This window comes from Eulemur rufifrons, chromosome 15 (assembly GCF_041146395.1).
Source record: "Eulemur rufifrons isolate Redbay chromosome 15, OSU_ERuf_1, whole genome shotgun sequence".
NCBI classification, from domain to species: domain Eukaryota; kingdom Metazoa; phylum Chordata; class Mammalia; order Primates; family Lemuridae; genus Eulemur; species Eulemur rufifrons.
Window position 1 is genome coordinate 102,762,474 of NC_090997.1, and position 22,659 is coordinate 102,785,132.

At 41.6% G+C, this 22,659-nt stretch overlaps 1 protein-coding gene across 1 annotated transcript in view; it reads right to left on the minus strand.

Annotated features, from left to right (window-relative positions):
- Positions 1-21,828, minus strand: part of LOC138395078 (plasminogen) — a 41,235-nt gene extending 19,407 nt beyond the window's left edge. The window contains exons 1-10 of the mRNA XM_069487466.1: positions 21,745-21,828; positions 15,856-15,991; positions 14,585-14,691; positions 11,307-11,421; positions 9,322-9,461; positions 7,834-7,954; positions 5,636-5,754; positions 4,345-4,507; positions 3,479-3,624; positions 227-386 (exon numbers count right to left, since the gene is read on the minus strand). Of these exons, the coding sequence (XP_069343567.1) occupies positions 227-386; positions 3,479-3,624; positions 4,345-4,507; positions 5,636-5,754; positions 7,834-7,954; positions 9,322-9,461; positions 11,307-11,421; positions 14,585-14,691; positions 15,856-15,991; positions 21,745-21,793 (1,256 nt within the window). The 5' untranslated portion in view covers positions 21,794-21,828. The remainder of the gene's footprint in view (positions 1-226; positions 387-3,478; positions 3,625-4,344; positions 4,508-5,635; positions 5,755-7,833; positions 7,955-9,321; positions 9,462-11,306; positions 11,422-14,584; positions 14,692-15,855; positions 15,992-21,744) is intronic.
- Positions 21,829-22,659: the final 831 nt, after the last annotated feature.

The following is a 22,659-nucleotide window of genomic DNA, read 5'->3' on the forward strand; positions in this document are numbered from 1 at the left end:
CACTTCCTTGTATCCCCCGTCCCTACAAAGCTACTCAGGAACGGTGGACAGTCTATAATTTCTCTCCTGTCAGACCTCTGACCCAAAAGCAAGTTTCCTGTGCATTTTGCCTCAGAGTCTGGCTCTAAGAGAAATATGATCCTAAGGAGTTAGCTTAAAACATAGCTCTTCTAAGAGAAACTTATGTTGGCTGTTGGTCCTCTTATGGTTAAAATCAAAGACCTACGCATTTGGGTATTTTTCTGGGGTCTTCTCATGTCGATGTGGTGTCATAGACGACCAAGACTGACATTTCCTTCCTGTGATAGTGATGGATGATGTACCTCGGTAACTTTGCCCATTCCCCTGGTAGCACTCCTGGACCACAGGGGTTTGCTCAGGTGGTGCTAAAATTAAAATAGAAGAAATCAAGCTTAATAAAGGCTGAAACAGAAACATGTGAAGTGATTCATAACAAAAAACAGTTCATTAATCTCTGGGAATTACCACTATTCTCTTTTCCATATTAGCAGACAGATTGATATGCAAAAAAATTCAATAAATTCATAGCATTCCAGAACTTTAATAACCTAGCCTTTCTTGGGAATATTTAATTTAAAACTGAGGGGAAAATAGCCAAGTCAGAGAGCATGGCTGTCAGTGGGGGGTCACACTTGAAACCCTCGGACATTTCCCCAGACCATTTGCTCATGCAAAGCCAAAGCCTTAAGCTTCCGCGGGATGGGGCAGAAAACAGTGCTGCATCTAGGACTGCAGGCAAAGATCCACTGTTTCTCAGACACGGGTACAGGCAAAACCTCTTTCCCCTGGAGGAGAGACAAGGAACCCTCTTGCCCAGGATCCTGCATTGACACAAAGCAGAAGCCTATTACTCTTCCACTCCAGGCCCTCCACAGATACAAGTTCCATGAGAAGGAGGAGCAAGAACACTGAGAAATCACTACTAACAAAGCCTAGGTGTGCAGAGCCTACCCACAAGTGTGGGTAGACCAGGGAGATAGAGCATTTGCCTACTTTTACCAAAAACTGAGCATTGAATACCAAGAAACAGCAGTCTATCAGTGGGGTCAAATTAAGTGTATGGATTGATGTCCTGAGCGGTGCAAGCGTGGAGTGACTGCTAAAATCTGACAGTGGGTCAGGAACGCTGGGAAAGCTCTTGAGAACCCCAGACCCCACTCTAAGCACAAGGTAAGCGCAGCCCATCGCTGGAGGAATTTAAAACTTGTTGTGCATGTACTGTGAAAGGAGCAACAACAGAGCCCAAATTGAGTTCATCTGCTGACTACATTGACTCAGTTACCCACACAATATATTGACAAAAGAAGAGGAGTGCCCGTTTCAAAGTATAAACAATATTTACTATAATCTATACTGACGTTCTAGTCACAATATCCAGCATTTGGTTAAAGAATTACAAGACACACCAAAAAAGGGAAGGAAAAAATAAAACATCACCACTGAGTAATAAAGCAACCCACCTCAGAGATGACTACATCTAGAAACTGTCTGATTGGGATTGTAAAATAATCATGATTTAAATGTTAAAGAATCTTGTGGTAAAGGTAGACATTATGCATGGATAGATGCAGAATTTCAGCAAAGAGATGGAAAGTCTAAAAAAGAGTAGAATGAAATTGCTAGACATGAAAACCATGGTATCAGAGATGGAGAATCCTTTCAATAGGCTGATCAGCAAACTACACAGAACTGAGGAAATAATCAGTGAACCTGAAAATAGCTTAATAGAAATTATCCAAACTCACACACTAAAGAATAAAAGAGTGATTGAAGAAAAAAAAAGAAAAACAGAGAAAACATTCAAGACTTATGAAACAATGCGAAGTGGTGTAACATTTGGGCACTTGTAGTCCAAGAAGGAAAAGAGAGAGAGAGAGAGAGAGAGAGAGAGACGGGAAAAGAGAAATATTTGAACAGATAATGGCTAAGAATTTTAAAAACATAATGAAAATCAATAATCCACAAATCCAAGAAGCTCAGAAAACCCAAACAAAATAAATTTTAAAAAAATTAAACACATCCAGATTCACCACATTCAAACCACTGAGAAACAAAGATGAGAGCAAGTCTTAAAGGCAGCAGGAGAGAAAAGAAATATTGACTACGTAGGAGGAAGGGAAAACAGAAGATACTGGAGTATCACCTTTAAAGTGGTAAATAAAACTGTCACATTGGTACTTATAGCCAGAAAAATTATTTTTAGAAACTGAAGGCAAAATAAGACTTTTGCATACATACAGAAGCTGAAACACTTCATCAGCAACAGTCTTGTGCTACAAGAATTGCTAAAGGTTGAGTGTTTTACAGAAGGAATATGATACCAGATGGAAATGTGGATCTACACAGAGAAATGAGTAGAGCACTAGACATGGTAAAATAAATAAGCAAATAAAATGTAAAAAATATTTTATGTATAATCACTTTAAAACACAACTGACCATTCAGGGCAAAAATAGTATCAATGTATTGCGAGATTTACAACATAATAGAAGTAATCTTCTTTTAGAGAGAACAATGGCACAACATCATGGGAGGAAGGAAATAGAAACACAATGTCCTAAGGTTCTTATACCATACAGCAACTAACTAGAATAAGATTATTTGTAGGTGGAATGTGATAAGTTAAAGGTGTATATTGTAAACATTAGAGAAAATGCTAAAACTATTAAAACTGATTTACCTAGTAATTAAGTAGTGGATATAAAAGACAATCATAAAAATACTCAATTCAAATGGAAGTGGAAAAAGTCAAAAAAAGAAACAAACCTCAAATAGGATAAAGAGAAATACCTAACTTCATGGGAGATTTAAATCCAACCATATTAACAATTACATTCATATAGATAGTCTAAACAGCTCAATTAAAAAGCTGAGAAAAGATATATCATACAAATGCTAGTGAAATGGAGCTGCAAAGGCTGTATTCATATCAGCAAAAATAGACTTGAGAGCAAGAAATATTTCTAGAGACAAGAAGTGTTATTACATAATGATGAAAGGGTCGTTTCACCAAGAAAACATAACAATACTAAATGTGCGTGTGCCTAACAATAGAGCTTCAAAATATATCAACCAAACAGGGCTAGAACCTAAGAGAAACAGACTAATCTACAGTTAAAGTTGCACCTGTCACCATTCATCCCTCGGAAAGCAACAGAATAGGAGACACATGAACGGCACTAACGATCACCTTGACCTAAGTGTAGAGAACACCCTACCAACAACAGCAGGAGTCGCAGTGTTTTCAAGAGCACAGTAAACATCCACCAAGATGACTATATTTTGAACCCTAAAACAAACCTCAACAAATTTAAAATAACTGAAATCACACAGAGCGTGTTCTCTGACTACAACAGAATTAAACTGAACAAAGCCGCTGCATGTTGTGATGACAGCACTGGAGTATTAAGCTAGGGAGGAAGTCTGGGCCTCAGTAAGCGCTCACAGCCTGTCGTACCTGAAGCATCCAAGTGCTCTGTGGACAGCTGAGAGGTCCCACAGGATGGTATCTCACAGTACTCCCACCTCACTGCGCTGTTGGTTGTATAGCACCAGGGGGCTGTTTCTCCATCAGGGTTACGACAGTAGTTCTCATCCAAATTTCTGGGGGGGAAAAAGTAATTGTGAGTTTGGCTTTCCAAAAAGGCTAAATAAACAAGGTGCACGCATGCTTGTTTATGGTGATATTGGATACACATCCAGCTGACAGTCTAGAGTCACACAAACTGAGTAAGAGGTGCCAGAAGGAAGCTTAAGCAGCCAGGATTTCATACAATTCCACAGAATCATGGCCCAGATGCTCCTCTTTGGGTAAGCGGTTGAAATACATTCCCTGGCTTTGTATGGCCAAATGAAATAGGTCTTTTTCTATGTGTTGGGCACTGTGCTATATGCTCGAAATGCAGGGGATATTTTCCACACTATTCCTGCCTCTATGAGTATACATCCTAGCCATGGGATTTGAGGGTTACAGAGCAGAGGTCCTGAAACCTCAGAGTGCATTCAGTGGAGGGCTTGTGGAAACATATTGCTGGGGCCCATCCCTAGAGCTTCTGAGTTCGTAGGCCTGGAGCAGGGCCCCAGAATTTGCATTTCTAACAAATTGCTGGTGATGCCAATGCTGCTGGCCCGGGAAACCACACTTTGAAGACAAGCGTTGAGGGGAAACAGTGCTGAATTTCACTTCCCTTGCACATGACGCGATGAGTTTGCATTCCAGAATACTTTAATCCTGGGATCCTACAGGAACTAAAACTAAGGCAAAGTCAGCGGGATTTCACATTCCACAGCAGCAGAGAGGGAAGGAGACCAGAGGGGACTTACTTGCAGGGAAAGTTTTCTGGTGTCCTGTTGTGTTTGTGAGGGGTCTGTTCACTCCAGCGCTGGCAGGTGTGCCCGGACACGGTAACAGCCACCTTCCCACGATAGCTTTCACCTCTTCCCTTCAGACACTGGTGTGTTGGGCCAGAAGATGGTGGGGGTGTTGCTTGAACGGGGAAAATAAACTGTTATACAATGAATATTTTCACATAAAGAATGCACAGATGGGTGTCAGGGAAAACAGACGCAGGGTGCCGCAGCCTATCTTCTCCTCTGCTCAGCCTGTCTTGGAATCGGGCACCTGAAAGTTGTTCAGCATTCTCAGAAGAAATCAGGCTAGCAGGACCTATGCCTGCAAGACCCTTTCAGGGGGAACTCCAGAAATAGACTCGTGGGCAGATGCTGCTTTCTATGCTCAGTTCATCATGTACAGTGAGTGTCAATCTGTGTCACCCCCACCGCAAATCCTTACATACGCCAGTGGTCCGTGCTCTTTTGTGAAGAGTAAATTATTCACTGAGTAAACATAACTGAATGACACCCGATATTCCACAAAGCCAAACAACAGAGAAGGAGTCCGCAGAAAGAAGGCAAAATATTTGTCCAAGGAAAAGTGTGTGCATCCAGAAATCAAAACATTCTTGAGGGGAAAAAAAGAAGGAAAAGAGAAACTGATGTTCACAAAGAGGTAGAATACCTGAGCTCCCCAAAGGATGATTTTTCAGAGCAAAGGAGGGGAAGCCAGCCCTCACCGGATCCTTTTTAGCTTGTGATGACTGTCTTTGTCTACACTTCTACTCCCTTGCTTCAGATTCTCAAAGAAGGAAAATATTGTAACATTGCTTTTTTCATGACACTTCTGCTAGTCTGCCATTTCCCCAACTTGGACATACTGAAAACTGGACATTCACAGACACTCCTTTGTTTACAAGGCAACAGACAGAACTCTGGTTGATAATGAAATCCATGTACCAGAGAGCATGGGTCTAATTCCCCTGTAGCACAGCAAAGAGTAGGATAATAGAGATACCACCCCAGAAGCTACATTTAAGTGTATCCATAAGAGGCAGAAGTCTCTGATAGGAAAAAAGAAACAAAAACAAAAACATAATAAATGGATGCTCTGATCAATTACCTACAGGAACCACTAAATTGTTTTAAAAGAGCGGGAAGATCCCACTGGACTTGCAGGTCACTTTCTAGGCACCGCACTCTGCACCGATGCACGCTTTCCTTTTGCTTTTAAGAACAGAGCAGGTCCGGACGCCGAGGGCTGGGCATGCGCCGTACTTACTGCAGCGGGGGATGTCGCAGAGCTCCCAGCGCTTGTTGGGATTGGTGGTGAAACACCAAGGGCGGGGCTCCCCGTCAGGGTTTCGACAGTAATTCATCTTCAAGTTCTTGTTTGGAAATCTGAATGGGCAAGAGGGTTTCAACAGCACTGAACATTTACATTCATGGATGGGAATCTTTTTGAATGAGCAAACATTGAGCACCTGCTGTGTGCTAGGTACAGTCAGGCGGCAAGGTATTTGGATGAAGGCAGTCCTCAAGGAAGAAATATTGGCTCAGAATTCCAAGGGCTTATTTTCATTTTTAGAAACCTGGGATACGGGCGGAGGGGCCCCCCATTATGTTGCCCAGGCTGGCCTTGAAGTCCTGGGCTCAAGCGATCCTCCTGCCTCATGCCCGGCTGCTACGGGCTGTTTTCTAACAGCTTACACGTGTAGAGATCATTCAGCAGCATCAGTAACCTTATCATTTTGGCAATCTGGAAAATTGATGTAAGCAAACTCCAGCTATTCAGCTGCAAATGACCGGCAATTTTTAAAATACAAAGTGCTCCCAACAATGGAAAAATAAGCACCACATGTATTCACCAGCAAACTGGTTTCCCTGAGTGCACATTTGGGAATAACATCAATTGGGTATCGGACAGAGGTGAGGGCTGGGTGGAAGGGATGGGTGTATACCTACTTGATGAGTGCGATGCGCACTGCCTGGGGAATGGTCACGCTTGAAGTTCTGACTGGCGGGATGGGGTAGGGGGAGGGGATGGGTGCACACCTACATGATGAGTGTGATGTGCACTGTCTAGGGAATGGACACAATTGAAGCTCAGACTTGGGGGGATGGGGAGGCATGGGCAATGTATATAGCCTGAACTTTTGTACCCCCATAATGAGCTGAAAAACAAAAAAATAAAATAAAATATATGGAAGGAAAAAAAAAATACAAAGTGCTCACTGCCTAAAAATAGTCATTTGGTACATAACACAGCCAAGAAGTTGGCATCTTCACGGCATAAAGGCATGGTCCTGCTGATCCACTTGGCTCTGGTCCTGCCAGCCCTGGAGCTGAGAGAAAGCCAGAGACAAGCGGTGCTCCCGGGAGCACCTTGCAGTGCAGCGCCGGTGCCAGCCCTCTGCGGGGTGGAGGGGGGACGGGTGGCTCAGGCTGCGGGCAGGATGCACAGCACGCCTGATGGCCCTCTGGGCTTATTCCCTCCCTCTCCGAGGTTGTAAATGCTCCATCAGTGGCCTAAGCAGTCCTCTTCTCCTTCTGGTTTCCTGCAGTGAATTTACCCAGCTTGAATCCTTGAGGCTTTTATTGTATCTCTCCTTTGAAGGATGGCGGCTGCTGGGCTGTGAGCTAGCTATTCAGAAAGGGAGGTGCAAACATTGAGCGGAGTTGTTTTCCACAATGAAAGCTGTGGCTTAGCCTCACTCCTGCATTTCTTATGAGCTCTGTTCCGGTCCTGCAGTCTTCATAGAAGGAAGAGAAAGACCAGGAGCAGCCACAGAGTGGGAAGTGTTTCCAGTACAGCTAATGTGAAATAGAATATGCACAAAACCTTACTCTAGGCGTCATTACTTACTAGAGTAGGGTCTCTTACTCCTATTTTAAATTCATGGTCCCCTTTGAGAATCTTGTGGAAATCATGAGTCCTCATCCCAGAAAAGTGCACAGATATAAACACACATAAAACATTGGGGGATTCACAAAATCCACCATGTTCACCCGTAGATGATACATTAGGAAGCCTTGAATTTCATCAGTATAAAGGGAAGGTAAAGGAAAGGCGTAAAGAAAAGAGGGAAATATTTGGAAAATACACAAGCCAGAGGTATCTGTATTTCTCAGTACAGATTTCAATGCATTCATACACGCGTCAGGATGCAATGTGTGTACAAGTCAGCCGAGGAGCCAGTTATAACACAAATTCAGATTCAGACGGTCTGAGATTCTGGCTTTGTAACAAACCCTCAGGTGATATCACCACTGCTGGTCCATCCACGGACCACATTTTAAGTAGTAAGAATGTACACTTCACTTGCAGTCTCGTGGGAGGATGCCAGCTTTGAAATTCAAACACAGCAAGTGTTCACTTCTGGAGGAATGGTGAAAATATCTGAATATTTTTAATAAGAGTAAATGTCTGAGAGAGCTGCAGAGTCTTAAACATGGAATGTTTTTCCCCGTGAGACTTACTTGGAAGGAATGTACCCGTGAGCATGTGGCCTCTGAGAGTCCCAGGGCTGGCATTCCAGGCCAGACACGGTCCTGGAAATTTTGCCCTGGTAGTTTTCTCCGCTGCAGTGCATGCATTCCTCTGGGCAGAGAGGGGACGAAAGAGAGAGAGCAAGTTACTCTGATCGTTCAGATGACTCCCAGATACGCTGGCCCGCTTTACGATTGCAGTGCTGGAGTTTCTGATTGTGCTCACGGCCTCACGGGAGAGCAATATGCACCTGAAGGGACAGCGCTTCTCTTTTTATATTGCTGAGAAGCATGACGGGATGTTTTTGCTTTCCTAAATTATTCAGAAAATGAATCTTTGATTTAGAATTATTGAAGTCACATGGTGAGGCACAGTGATATATTATGTGACTTAAGTTCTTATAGGGTAATAAGGAAAACAGGGACAGACTTAACACAAAAACGATACATTCGGGACACTTAAAGGCCAAATGACCTACAACACTGTACAAGTAACGGATCCCCATAGTTCAGATAGATAAAAGTGAAGGGAGAACTGAGTTGTCACAAGGTACGATAGCCACATTGTCGCTCGCGTAAATCCTCCCTTTATCTATTCCCCCCTTGCACTGATAAATGTAGACAGAAATAGGAAATGAAGGAGTTTCTTCCATATGACGTTGTTAACATTTTCAGCATTGACCTTCAAAGTGCACTTCTAAGTTGGTTGGCCCATTAAAATAATCATACATCGCTGATTTAAAAACTGATTTCATTGCTTAGCTCCAACTACAAAGTCTACCACATTAAATTAATGGTGTTTATTTGAATTTTATTGATCTCATGGTTTTATTTTAATTATTTAATTGTAAATTTGGGGTTTTATCCTGTATAAGAGTTTTAAGCATAAGAAGCTGTGTCTAGAATTTAGACCTAGTTTTATATGTGTACATGTTGAAGTAACATTTTCTTTCTTTCTTTCTTTTTTTTTTTTTTTTTTTTTGAGACAAGGTCTCACTCTGTTGCCCAGGCTGGAGTACAGTGACATCATTGTACCTCACTACAACCTTGAACTCCTGAGCCAATGCTGTCCTCCTGCTTCAGCCTCCTCAGTAGCTGGGACTACAGGTGCATGCCACCACGCCCAGCTAATTTTTTTATTTTACTTTTTTGTAGAAGCGGGGTCTCTCTATGTTGCCCAGGCTGGTCTTGAACTCCTGGCCTCAAGCAACCCTCCTGTCTCGGCCTCCCAAAGTGCTGGGATTATCGGCATGAGCCACTTCACTCATCCTGAAGAGTCATCTTCATAAAAATAATTTACGTCAATAGTTGGGGTCTGAGCAAATTTTTGCTTCTTTCCAAGAGGTGAATACTTACTCAATTTCATCGTGCATGGCAATAATTGATTATTAATAATATCCCAGAGGGAAATGGCTTTGCAGCAAATTACTTTACAGGTGAAGGGCAGACATGGAAAGATTTTCTAGGGCCAGGCCTGACCTTCACACTCAGGAATGTCGCAGTAGCCGAATCTCTGGCCTGGGTCGGTGGTGTAGCACCAGGGCCCCCGCTCGTCGTTGTCTGGGTTCCTGCAGTAGTTCTCCTCCAGCCCCTCTGAGGGGTACGCATCAGGGGAATAGCTGTGGACGACGGAAGGAAGCACTGTGACTGAGTTCTGAAAATCTGCACGCTACCAGCAAGGCAGAATGAGATGCTAGTTCCCGCACAAGGTTCAAGTTTCTGTCACCCAGATGCATTTCAGCTATGAGCTGTAGCATTTATGGTGACAGGTCTCAATTTCTCTATTGATAGGCTGCTTCAGGTACAGTAGCTGACATTATCATTACTACTGTATTGACAGCCAAGTCTTAGAAACAGAGAAAATGTATTTTTATTACACAGTCAGCAGAAATACGAAGGCCTCAAACGCCAAGACCCAAATCCTTGATTCCTTCCAAAACGCCTGCTGCTGTCAGCTGCTCTTTCTCTGTAAAAACACTGTGGCTAATAGCATTTTGTCTGTGTGAATATGTGCCAGACACTACACTAAAATCCCTCTATATGCTCTTTCCTTTAGTCTTCATAAAAAGCCCTGGCAGGACGGTGTTGTTACCCCTGTTTTATGGAAGAGAAGACTGAGTGTGACAATGTAAAACAAAACAAAACTTGCCCAGGCTTGCACAACTAATAAGGCGCAGATCAAGAATTCAAAGTTGATCTGTCTGATTCCAAAGGCCAAGTTTTCTCTGAAATGCAGCCTAAATTATTAAAATAATGCAGATGGGGAAGGGAGTTGAACTCATTTTCAGCTCTAGAGCTGAGTTGCTGTATAGAGATAACAAATTAGATGAAATGCACAAGACTTAGAGTCTAGAGGACAGGTTTTATTTCTGGTTCTTCTGTGTACATATCTTGGGTGACCCCCACCCACCCAGGACCTCAGCGTTCTCATAAAGATGAGCCTAGACCATCGTGTCAAATCAGCCAGAACTGTCCCTAAGGCACCTGACACTGAATGATTTGGCCATTCGGTTGAATCGTTTTACGTTATCTAATGGGGAAGACTCTATCTGCTCATCTCGTAGGGATGCAGCAAAGGTGGTCTGCTTGGTGTTGGGGGGCCAGAGTAACAGACACTCAATTCCTATTCGATGAGCACCATTACTGAGAACTTAAAGCCATCTGACACCACACTGGGGAAAGTACAAAAAGAATGACACTAAAATAAAAAACAGGCAAGTTACCATATTTATATTTCATGTATATCTCATTTTCATTTTTATATTTTATTTACTATTTTATTTTTTTTTACTCTTTGCTCCACAATGCTGAGGTGATGAGAGTTCCAACTTGATATGTTTGACATGTGTAACTCAGCCCCAAACAGAGTCATCTTTGGTCTTTCCTCAGACTCAGCCTGGAACTCAGGGCTTCATTGTTCTTTTTAACTAAGCTTGCTTCTATGTTCTAGGTCTCCCCAAACACTCTATACACAAGAATAAATAGAAAGCAACCATTTTCTACTTTTGTGCTATAAATAATTGAACATCATCAAGTCTATATCAACATCACAAAGGTTCTATCTGCTTATTCACATATTCCGGTTTGATTTAGAAGTGATAGAATTATTCTAAATACAGTCGGCCCTCTGTATCCCTGGGTTCTACATCTGCAGATTCAACCAACCGTGGATCAAAAAAAACAATAAAAAATGACAATACAGTGATAAAAATAATACAAATTAAAAAATACAGTCTAACAACTGTATATAACATTTACACTGTAGTAGGTATTATAAGTAATCAGGAAATGATTTGAAGTGTATGAGAGGATGTATGCAAATGTAGGTTATGTGCAAATACTGTGTATTTTATATCAGAGCATCCAAATATTTTGATGTCCTTAGGGATCTGGAAATCAATCCCCTGCGGATACGGACGGACGACTGTACCGTAGATGAACACGAAGACAAGAGAGAGTCTTACTTAGGTTTGTGGGGAACGCTGGAACTCCATTTCTGACAGGTGGTGCCATTTTTCGTTTTGGACACCGTGCCTCTGTAGTTCCTTCCCGTCCCGGTCTTGCACTCTGAAAGGTACACTGAAAGGAAGGCCACACAGCGGTCAGAGTCCTTCTAGGCGGTGCAGTCGCGTTGAGAGAAAGAACCTCCTCCCCAGACACCATGTCCTGCCGTCTAAACACCAGCGTTTCTATCTACGAAAGGACTGCAGGGCACGGAGCCACCTCGTCCTTGGATTCATTTACTCAGACACTGCTCACTGACCCCGTGTGTTGGGCGCCAGCGCCGTGCCGGGACGCGAGGAGGGCAAGGCCCTACCCTCAGGGAGCGCACATCCTAGCGGAGTCGGGCAGGGTGGTCACAGAAAGTTTTCAAGGAAACAAAGCATGAAATGAGAGAACTTCATGGTGGTGTGAGTTACAGAGAACACAAGTAGCGTGACGGGGACGGGTGAAAGACTGGGGAGGGGCTTTTTAGACGGGGACAGCAGGCTTTTCAGAGGCTGAAAGAGATCCAAGCCACTTCTGTTTTCTCAGGCTCCCAGTGACATGAAAAAGTGCCGGGAGGCGCTATAAAACTGTGGTCCACCTTAATGCTCACAGTGAAAACTCTCAACCAACCTTCACTCAACCAACTCACCACCTGGTCACTGGGCTCCCTGCTGTCTTCAGAGCAGTCCAGGGCCCTGGCGTGGTGCACACATGGGACGTGGGCACGCGCAGCTGCCAGGCCTCTCTCCAGTGTGGCCACCACCCCTGTCCCCTCAGGTGCGTGTGTGCTTGCCAAGAGGCATTTGTTTCTATTGTCCAACTTTCTTATGCACTTATATTTAATGAAGGATGATCTAAACTGAGAAGTGAAGATGAAAAGGTCTTGTTTTGTTTTCACATTGAAGGCTTTTAACGAATTGAAAGAGTCAAAAAAATTGCTGTCAAAGCCACTGAGGGCCACCCTTTCTCACAGTTGACTATATAAGTTGGAGGAGAAAATCATAAAAATCTAAAGTCATTGTACACTCAGATTGGTTAAATGTCTAGATCTTTCTCCACTTCAAAGATAAGGACAATGATTATTGTCGACGACGCAGTAGAGCATAGTTTATGCAAGAAATGCACCGGGGAATTCCTGTTGGTGGTCCCACGTTCAAAGAAAAAAGCCTCTGCTCTGCATCAAAAGGGGCTTGTGCCTGTGTCAACTTGTGGTCTCAGCGAAACGACATAAGGTGTCAGGTACATCTGCATCACCCTTTAAGATTCCGCACTTTAGCCAAGTGTTGCAATTCATTGATCAATCACCTGGGGAAAGTACGTCTAACGTAGCTACAGCAAAGTCAAGCTTTCAACTCCACACTACCTATAATGATTGCAAATACGTCTTCATAAGGACACGTTATTACAGTAGACGGATTATACTCATCGAAAGTGTAAACTCAAGGTACTTTGTGAAAGGGAGGCCCAGGAGTCCGGGGAGACTTGGAAAAGAAGGTGCTGCCTGAGCTGAGACCCAGGACATGGGAAGGAACTGGCACGGCAAGGACAGAGGTGCAGAGGGTCCCGTGCAGGAGGGGTGTGTGCTTGGCATGTCGAAGGAACAGAGGTAAGCCTGGGCGTAGAAAAGCTTAGCGTGCCAAGCAAACAGCGGCCCCGGGGAGACTTAAATAACGCAGGGCCCTCTGGCATTTGGGACGTATTTGGACCTTGTTCTAAGTGCATGAAGGAGGGTTTTAAGCAGGGGAAGGTACATTTCTAAGAGATCACTTTCGTGACTACCAGCAGGAGCACTAGTGACTGCAATGGCCCCAGCCAGAGACGATGAATTTGGGTGGTGGCAGATGTCAATGGAACCTGACACAGACTGTTCCCAGCAAAACCCAGGCAGTAAAGAAACAAGCGCCAAAGATTGACTAACTTTTGACTTTTTGCCTCTCTGGTGTTTGTATGTACCCGCCAGAGTTTGTATAACCTTTGGCTCCTTCTATCACCTTGAAAACAAGTAAACTAAGTCTTCAAACTTCAGACTTCAGCCTCAGCCTAACAATCACCCCCATGTTCCTTCTGGTTAACAATTTACAAATGACATATTTAAATGGTAGCATTTGTAGAGAGAATCCCACCAGACTTTTTTTTTTTTTTTTTAAATCTGGTGGACAGTAAGTGATCCTGTTTATTTCATCCTTTACTCACTATTTATGAAAACCAGTAACTTCAACAGATAAAGTTTATATTTAAACTGAATAATTAGAGGTAAACAGTGGTAAGGAAGAGATACAGCTAATGGAACCCAAGATGTGTCAATGCATAGAAATAATCCTAACCTAAAGACATATTCTTTAAAATCACATTTAAGAGTTTTACAGTGAAGACTGCAAACAGTGTTGCAAGTCATTATCAAGAATAAAAGAAATAGGATGTTTCTTATCCTCTTTAACGCCTGTGATACAGAATATTTGGAGAGCTGAATTGTTATTACAGTCTTAATACCTAGCCAACAGCAAAGTATAGGAGATAGTTGTTAAAATGTCATACATCTATTTAAGTCTTCATAAGTTCCACTTAATGGAACTTTCACATATCTAAAAGACAAGCAATTTCCACTAAAATCCAGGCCACCTCTTATGCTAAAGGATGCAACAATTGATCCAAATTTTAGAAGAAACTATAGAAAAGGAACTGTAACTTTTGTATTTTAGTACATTTTTAAAAGGCAACATTTCAGAATCTGAGGAAAATATAGATCATGACCCCCCCCCCAAAAAGAAAGAAACAGTGGGAAATTTAAGAATAAAAATAAGGATTTTTGTCCCTATCCAAATGTTAGTAAGGATTAAAAACGCCTCGAGATTTCTGTTTTACCAAACTTCAGTGTGGAAGTTAGGGCCCAGGGACCATGATCACCCTGCAGAACAAGAAGCCAAGGTCATAAAGAACGTTTAGACTTTCCATCTTCTCCTTAAAATAAAATTTCAAACATCTTATTTTCCAGGTCATAGAGGTAGAAGTAATTTTGTAAACCCAGTCCCTTCATTGTTCAAACAAGAAAAATGAAACCAAAGAGGGAAAGTAATACAGTCAAGCTGACATGTCTGGTTAATGACCAAATCCTTTCCTAACTCAGAACTCAATCTCACTGCACCATGATACCTTCATTCTCTGGCCTCATAAATTAAAGATATAGAGGAGGAGGAGGAGGAAGGGGAGGAAGGGGCAAGAGGGAGAAGAAGAGAAAGGGAGAAAAAGTACCCACTTTTCTTTTCAAATAAAACGACATCTCTCATCCTAATGATTCCAGAAGACTTGCTGTTTTCAGCCATTATCACACATTGTTGCTCCTTGCTGTGATATTGGAATGACCTGAGAAGAGAATCAGGAAATAGGTAAATGCTTTTCCGTACTTAAGGAAAGCAAATGTGTATTAGCAGGACACTCCACAGCTCATTGTTTCTCAGGAAGAGTCAGGGAGCTCAGAACTGCCGCCTTTCGGCGAGTCGTGGCACAGCATCAGTGAAGTACTGAAAATGACGCACCAGCATGGCGGTCACTCTTCCTCATACTTTTACCTTCTCCCCCTCGTAATTTTCTCTTTCTTTCTGTTTCTGCTGCTTTACTTTTTCTTCACTCATTTCCTTAATTAAGTGCAGGAATATTTGTTTTTGTGTTGGAAAGAAGCAACTCCAATTGCCCTGAACTCGTTCCCTAGATGGTCTGTCTCTGTGACTTCCGGACTCCAGTAAGTTCCCCTTAACCTTTGTCTCTACGTCCCACCTGCCCCTTCACCTCGCACCTCCCTTCCCCATCCACCCGGTCCTGCTGTGGACGCTCTGCTTGGGGCTCAGAGCTGTTGCAGCCACCTTTCCAGGCTGAAGGCCTGTGTGAAGCCTTTGCTCTGGCCAACGTGGTCTATGCATTGTTCCTGCCCAGAATGCCTCCCCGCCGTCCATGCTTGGCAAGATCTCACCCACCCTCAGAATCCGGCTCAGGGCTCTCCTCCTCCCTGCTGCCTCAGCCTCAGAGGCTGTTCTTTTCCCTGAGTCTGTGCAGAGCACGCATTGATGAGCTACTTCGCGGCACCTCACCTCGCCTTTTTTTTTTTTTTTCTTTTGACATTATTTACATTAAGTCAGATTTCTTTGACTACGTGAAAAGGCAGGCACTGGATCTTGGATCTATCCTTGTTTGCTCCTTCAGATCTATCTAGGACACTTTCATTCACATGACCTTCGATAAATGTTTTACTGGTGATGATGTTAGAAACTAGAGCTCAGAGCAATAGCTGCTAATGTTTATGTTGCGTATAGAAATAAATTACTTCCTTTTAGGGTATTTTTCTAAAAGGGACACCAATAAACCTTAACAAGAAGCTGTTAGTATGACTTCAGATACTGTGAACAAATGTAATTCCAAACATTGATCCCATTAGTTCCTCTCAAATAGTATTTTTCTTAATAAATCCATGAGTAAATTACTTGCCATCAATATTATAGATTTCTGTTTAGGTACAAACAACAATGAAAATACCTGCAAATGAATTCTTTTTCCTCCTCACATTTTGCTGCACATTCATTTATGCTTCCTGTTCTCAGCTGCTTCTTGGTGACACTAAACAGGGAAGCCCCCTGGGTTTTCACATAGTCATCCAGAGGGTCTGCTTGACCTAAAAATGGAAGATAAAAGTGGAACAACGGAGGAAATCAATCAATGCCATTGTTTAATTACCATGACTTTTTAATCTATTTGCTTTGTATCAACCAAATGAAACTTACTGCTTTGTTGGAAGCATAATATGTAGGTATGAACAAAAATGTTGAGTCAGGAAAACACTTCCATTAACAGATTGCAATATAGTAAAAGATTAACTAGATTGATAAAACATTAGAAGTATGGAAGAACTTCTATGTTGCTATATTAGTGGATATAAAACCTTAAATAATACCATGCTGTTTTTGTTACTATAGCCTTGTAGTATAGTTTGATGTCTGGTAATGTGATGCCTCCAGATTTGTTCCTTTTGCATAAGATTGTTTTGGCTATTCAAGCTCTTTCCTTATTCCAAACGAAGTGTAGAATTATTTTTTCTAGGTTTGTGAAATATGACGTTGACATTTTGATGGGGATTGCATTGAATCTGTAAATCACTTTAGGTAGTATGGACATTTTAACAATGTTGATTCTACTGATACATGAGCATGATATGTTTTTCCATTTGTTTGTGTCATCAGTAATTTCTTTCCTCACCTATGGAACACAAGGAAGAACCCAGATGTAAAACCATCCACATACAGCCAAAAGATCTTTGACAAAGCAGACAATAATATACACAATATACAGGGAAAAGAAGCCCTACTCAATAAATGGTGCTGGGAAAATTGGATAGCCACATGCAGAAGAATGAAATAGGGTCCATATCTGTCACCACTAACAAAAATTAATAAAGGATGGATCAAAGACTTAAATGTAAGGCATGAAACCATAAGAACTCTAGAAGAAAATGTTGGAAAAACTCTTCTAGATACTAGCCTCGGCAAAGAATTTATGAAGAAGACCCCAATGGCAATCACAGCAACAACAAAATAAATAAATGGGACTTGATGAAAGTAAAAAAGCTTCTGCACAGCTAAGGAAATAATAAACAGAGCAAACAGACAGCCTACAGAATGGGAGAAAATAGTCTCAAGCTATACATCTGATACAGGGCTAATAACCAGAATCACAAAGAACTCAAGCAAATCAGCAAGAAAAACACAAACAACTCCATTAAAAAATGGGCAAAAGACACGAACAGAAGCTTTTCAAAAGAAGATAAATGGTCAATAAACATGAAAAAAAATGCTCAACATCACTAATCATCAGGGAAATGCAAATTAAAACCACAATGAGATATCACCTTACCTGAGATAGAATGGCTTTTATTAAAAAGTCTAAAAACAACTCATGTTGGTGTGGATGCAGAGAGAAAGGTAAGATTGTACACTGTTGGTGGGACCGCAGATTAGTACAACCACTATAAAAAACAGTATGGAGATTCCTCAAAGTACTAAAAATAGACTTAACAGTTCATCCAGCAATCCTACTATCAGATATTTACCCAAAGGAAAAGAAGTCATTTTATCAAAAAGATATCTGCATATGAATGTTTATTGCACCACAATTCACAATTGCAAAGATGTGGAATCAACCCAATTGTCCATCAATTTATAAGTGGATTAACAAAATGTGGTATATGTATGCTATGGAATACTATGCAGTCATGAAGAAGGATGAATTAAGGCCTTTTGCAGTAATTTGGATGGAACTGGAGACGATTATCCTAAGTAAAGTATATAAAGAAAGGAAAAACAAACACCACGTGTACTTGCTATTGAATTGGAACAAAATGATGAGGAGACATGTGCACAGATGGAAGTAAAACTCAGCAGAAATCAAGCAGTGGGGAGGGAAGGAGGGAGTGGGTGAAAACACACCTAACAGGGACAATGAACACTATCTGGGTGATGGACACACTTATAACCCTGGCTCAAGCATAACAAAATCAATACATAGAGCCAAAAACAGCTGTATCCCCATAATAATTTTTAAAAAACCTTAAATAAGAATAAACAATATCTGTTTGCTGCAATTACCACGTCATGATAGAAGAGTAAGACACCATCAGTGGCCAAGATCGATGTCGATTTGTCCAGGGAATAAATGGAACTTGAGGCCATTGCTTGATTTCCAACAATATACACTTGGGTTGCTACTGTCACTGTCACTTTAATGACAAGCATTCTCTGAATGATTCACAAAAATTTTGATGAATTGACAATGTTGAGAACGAATAAGAACTGAACTAAATTATGTTCCCATCTTGGGCAAAAGTTACTGGAGGGTAAGAATCTCACCCACAATACAAGGTGATTTTTGTACCGGCTTTAGTGTAGAGACAGAACACTGTTAATTGCAGAGAAATGATTTTTTTTTTTTTTCCCCATAATGCTGCCAGGTATCTGGCTTTTCAGAGGAAATGGTAAAAAAAAAAAAAAAAAAAGCAGAGCCTGGAACAAATACTGGCCTTGATTTTTCTGTGAGATAAAATCTGAGGCAGAGCCTGTCCAAAAGTTACTTTCCCTCTTGTTACTGCAGACTGTGGGCGAGGAGGGCCCCGCCGTGTTCCCAGTGCAAGGCTACGGAGTGCCCCCTGGGCCAAGGCTCTGCATGACCCCTACCTGAGCTTGGGCAGCCCTGTTCCAAGCCTGGAGGTGCCAGCTGCCATCCTTTGGCACAGCATGCTAGTGATTTTCACAGGAGAGGCCAAAGGAGGTTAACAAAATGAGACCGCAGAGTTTCCATGGGATTAGGCAATGTGGCAACCTTGACCCCTTTGAGGGGAGTGATGGGGGCCAAAGGCAGATGGAGCGGGTTAAAGAGTGACCAGGCCGAGCAGCAGAAGAAGGAAGACAGCCCTACTCAGAGGCCCGGCTGGGACGGGGCACGTCCTCCAAGGAATATGCAGTCTGGGAGCTTGTTAAAGAGGAGGCACCCGGATTTGCGTGCTGATGAAAATCAGCCAGTAGGAGGGCTCATTCGGGGTCAGATTCTCACTCAGCAAGGCTGCTGCCGACCACCTGAAAACGCAAGCACTAGAGAGCAGGTGGGCGTGCTCTGCGCGATGACCAAAGTCCTCTGCCAAAGTCCACCTCCCCCTGCCTCCGCTGCTCTGCCCCTGCTCGGTTTATGATGCTACAAACTGTAAGGGTGGGTTACTGAACTGGAACTGGTCGGTGCATTTTAAACTGAACATACCAAAAAGCACTTGATGGATGTATCAAAAGATGATGGAGAAATAGCTACTTCAAGCCCATAGCCATGTCTTCGCCCTGCCTTTTCTTCCAGTTGGAACTCTCATTTCCAAGAAGAGTTGTGCTTTGGTAAATCTATGTAAATCAGGGTGTGACTTCAAAAACACACACTAAATCTATAAAGTGTGTCCTACAAAGAATTAAGTTAAACTTTTTGAAGAGTTTTTGGGAAGGGTAGCAGAGCAGGCTACATACAAAGGATAATCAAAATGAATATTTCCGTCTATATCATCCTTTAATTAAGTTACCTTTAACTGTGCCGTGTTACTGTTTCTCACAGGGTACAGCTGCTGAGGTCCACCTTAGGAGCCGATGTCCCAAACAAATAACCCAAAAGAGAATGATTTTTTTTCTTTTTAATTTGAAAAATTTTCCCCAAATCATTTTTTCTGTTATTCACTTCCAGGACTCATAATTCAGTGGGGTTTAAGGGATTTAATATGGTTTATATGTTGGTGAAGAAACATTAAAGAAATCCTTTAGTAGAAAAAAATATTTCATTTTATATTATAGCAAAATATAAATGTATCTTGCTACAAAAGCAAATATTTTTTATTAACAATATGGAACTTTTTAATCACAGTAGTGTGTACATGTCTATGCATACTTGGGTATAAGAGAAAAGACTTAGTAATTTGTGAAATGCAAGATGTTTATCCACCTCTCTCTGAGTGTAGCTATAAAAGAAATTTTTTTTCTCTCCCCAGTCATTGCAGCACGCTGGAATGATGAAACTCATTTGCATGGAAAGTGAGGGGAAATACATGCTCTCGAAAAGAATAAAGAGAGAATCCCCACCCTCCCCCCACGTTGATTAAGATGTATGTTAATTCTGTTGCAGAGAATTGTGTTCTAATCTAACCTTTGGGTGTAGCCCACTGAATAAATTCATAGTGTTCTAGGTCCTAGTTTCCATGGGCTGAAATAGAATATTCATACCCCACATACACACACACACACCAATTTCCCACAAAAATCTCTTTGTTTAATCTTCTCCTGCTCCGTATTTTATTTGATATTTCTTTGAATATCTTCCACTAAGTTCAAATGTATTTGACTCTAAAGTATAACATGTATAATTTTATCTGGTAATTTAGAGATTGAATTTCAAGTATCTATACATTTTTATATGAAGAAATACTAGAATAGTTTAGGATTCCATTTATATGGAATGTCCAAAATAGGCAAGTCTTTAAAGACAGAAAATAGATGAGTGGTTTCCAGGGCTGCAGATTGGAAGTAACCTTTAAGGAAAGTAGAGTTTCTTTTTGGGATAATGAAAATATTTTAAAATTTATTGTGGTGATGGTTGTACAACTCTGAATATATTGAAAATATACCTTAAGTGGGTGAATTATATATGTGAATTATATCTCAATAAAGCTTTTTTAAAAAAACAACTAGAACATGTTTAGAATAGCTTTTTGTTTTGTTTGTTTCTGAGACAGGGTCTCACTCTGTTGCCCTGGTTAGGTGCAGTGACATGAGCACAGCTCACTGAAGCCTCAGTCTCCTGGGCTCAAGTGATCCTCCCACCTGAGCCTCCTGTAGCTGGAACTACAGGTACGTGCCACCATGACTAGCTTATTTTTTTAATTTTTTGTAGAGACGGGGTCCTACTGTGTTTCCCAGGCTGGTCCTGAACTGCTGGCCTCAAGCAATCCTCCCACCTTGGCCTCCAAAAGTGCTGGGATTACGGGCTAGAATACCTTATAAAATGCTCAAACAAAGTTGAAAAGCGAGAAAAGCACTAGATTCCTTCTTTTAAATTCTGGTTTCTTCACTTCCTTCATTTGGGAGTTTGGTCAATGGGCAAATGACATGATTTTCCTAAGTCTAGATTTCTTACCTATAAAATGCAGATGATCATACTACCCTACCTACACCACCTGCTAAATAAGCTGCTATCAGGAAAGGACACACGCACAATCACACTCACACACAGGAATGTATGTATGTGTTTATAAAAATGTGCCTGGTCTAACGCAAGCACTAAACGAATATTTGTTGAATTACTATATGCATACATCATGTGGCAAACTGAGGGATGTGTTTCTCCAGGCATCAGAAGCAAACGTATACCTATGGAGAGCCTTACTTAAGCCAGAAGAAACAGAGAAATTCTGAGTCCAACTCCACAAACTGGTCAAGAAACAAAATATATTCAACGAGATATTTCATTGTTTAAATGTGGAAGTGAGGGGAATGTGACACTTTAACAAAACTGATATAAATTATCAAACTGAGAAACAGGCAAAGAGATTAACCATCTTTTGGGTTGTTAGCTATATTGGCTATTTTGTTACCTAAACTAGCCATTTGGGGTCATTTAGCTTTAAAAAGTCACCCATTATTTTCTCTGCCCATTCAGCCCAGCACCCTGGCATTATTCATAGGGAGATTAAATTTATTTCTTGAATAATTTCTCAATCTGAGATTTTGAACTGGTTATCTCAGGAATTAAAAGCTAAATTAAATGAATTGCACAAAAAGCCATAATGTATTACTTTAAATACATTGCTAGGGAAAAAATTATCAACGCAAAAAAATAAAAAACTTTAAGTCTTACCTGATTTCAGAAATAAAAGGAGGAGAAGAACCACTTCCTTATGTTCCATGTTGGGACTGGCCAGCAGTGTCGGGAAAACAGTGTGTCTCAATCCCAGGATGTTATTGACTTGCATAAGAGTAAACACATCCACAAACAAGATAGTCGGATTAAGTTAATGATTCTCTAGGGGGCCCAGGCCACTGTTCTCAGAAAGGTTCAACACTTCAAATATTACCTTAAATAAAGGAGCTTACAAAATGTTTCAGAGCGGGATCTGCAATAGATGCTGGGAAGTGGTGAAAACGCTTTTCCCGCACCCACGAGGCTGCCCCACACCGCCCTCCTTCCTTCTCATTCCTCCCCTTGCCCGTTTAGTCTCCCTGCCTTGCTACTTTTCCTTCCCTTTCTTTTGGATAAAATAAAATCACAAAAGTAGCTCACATTTGCTGAGCACCCTCCAAATGCCAGACCCTCTGCCAGGTGGCACAGCACAGGTTCTGTCAAACTGCGGGACAGGTGGTGCTGTCACCATCCCCATCATGGGACGAGGACATGAGGCTGTCCCAGGGTTACATGGCTGACCAGGGAGACGGCTAAAAGGCACAAACTAGTTAGGTCTGATTACGAACCGAAGCTAAGCGTCACTGTTAACATGCCCACATTCTACCATACATAGAAATTACAATGTGAAAGTGAAAACATTCTGTTATTACCAAAATTTCTTAATTCCCAGTGGACTCACATATTTTCCATAATTATAAATTATGTTATAAAATATCAATATTTCCCCTAAACAAATTCACAGGGCATTACTATATTTTCATTCTCGTGAAAGAAAGCAAAGAGTAGTAGAATTAAATGGACAGAGCTTGTCACAATTTTAATCGTTTAATCTGCACTTTTCCCAGACTTAAGGCTAGAGTGATCAGTTAG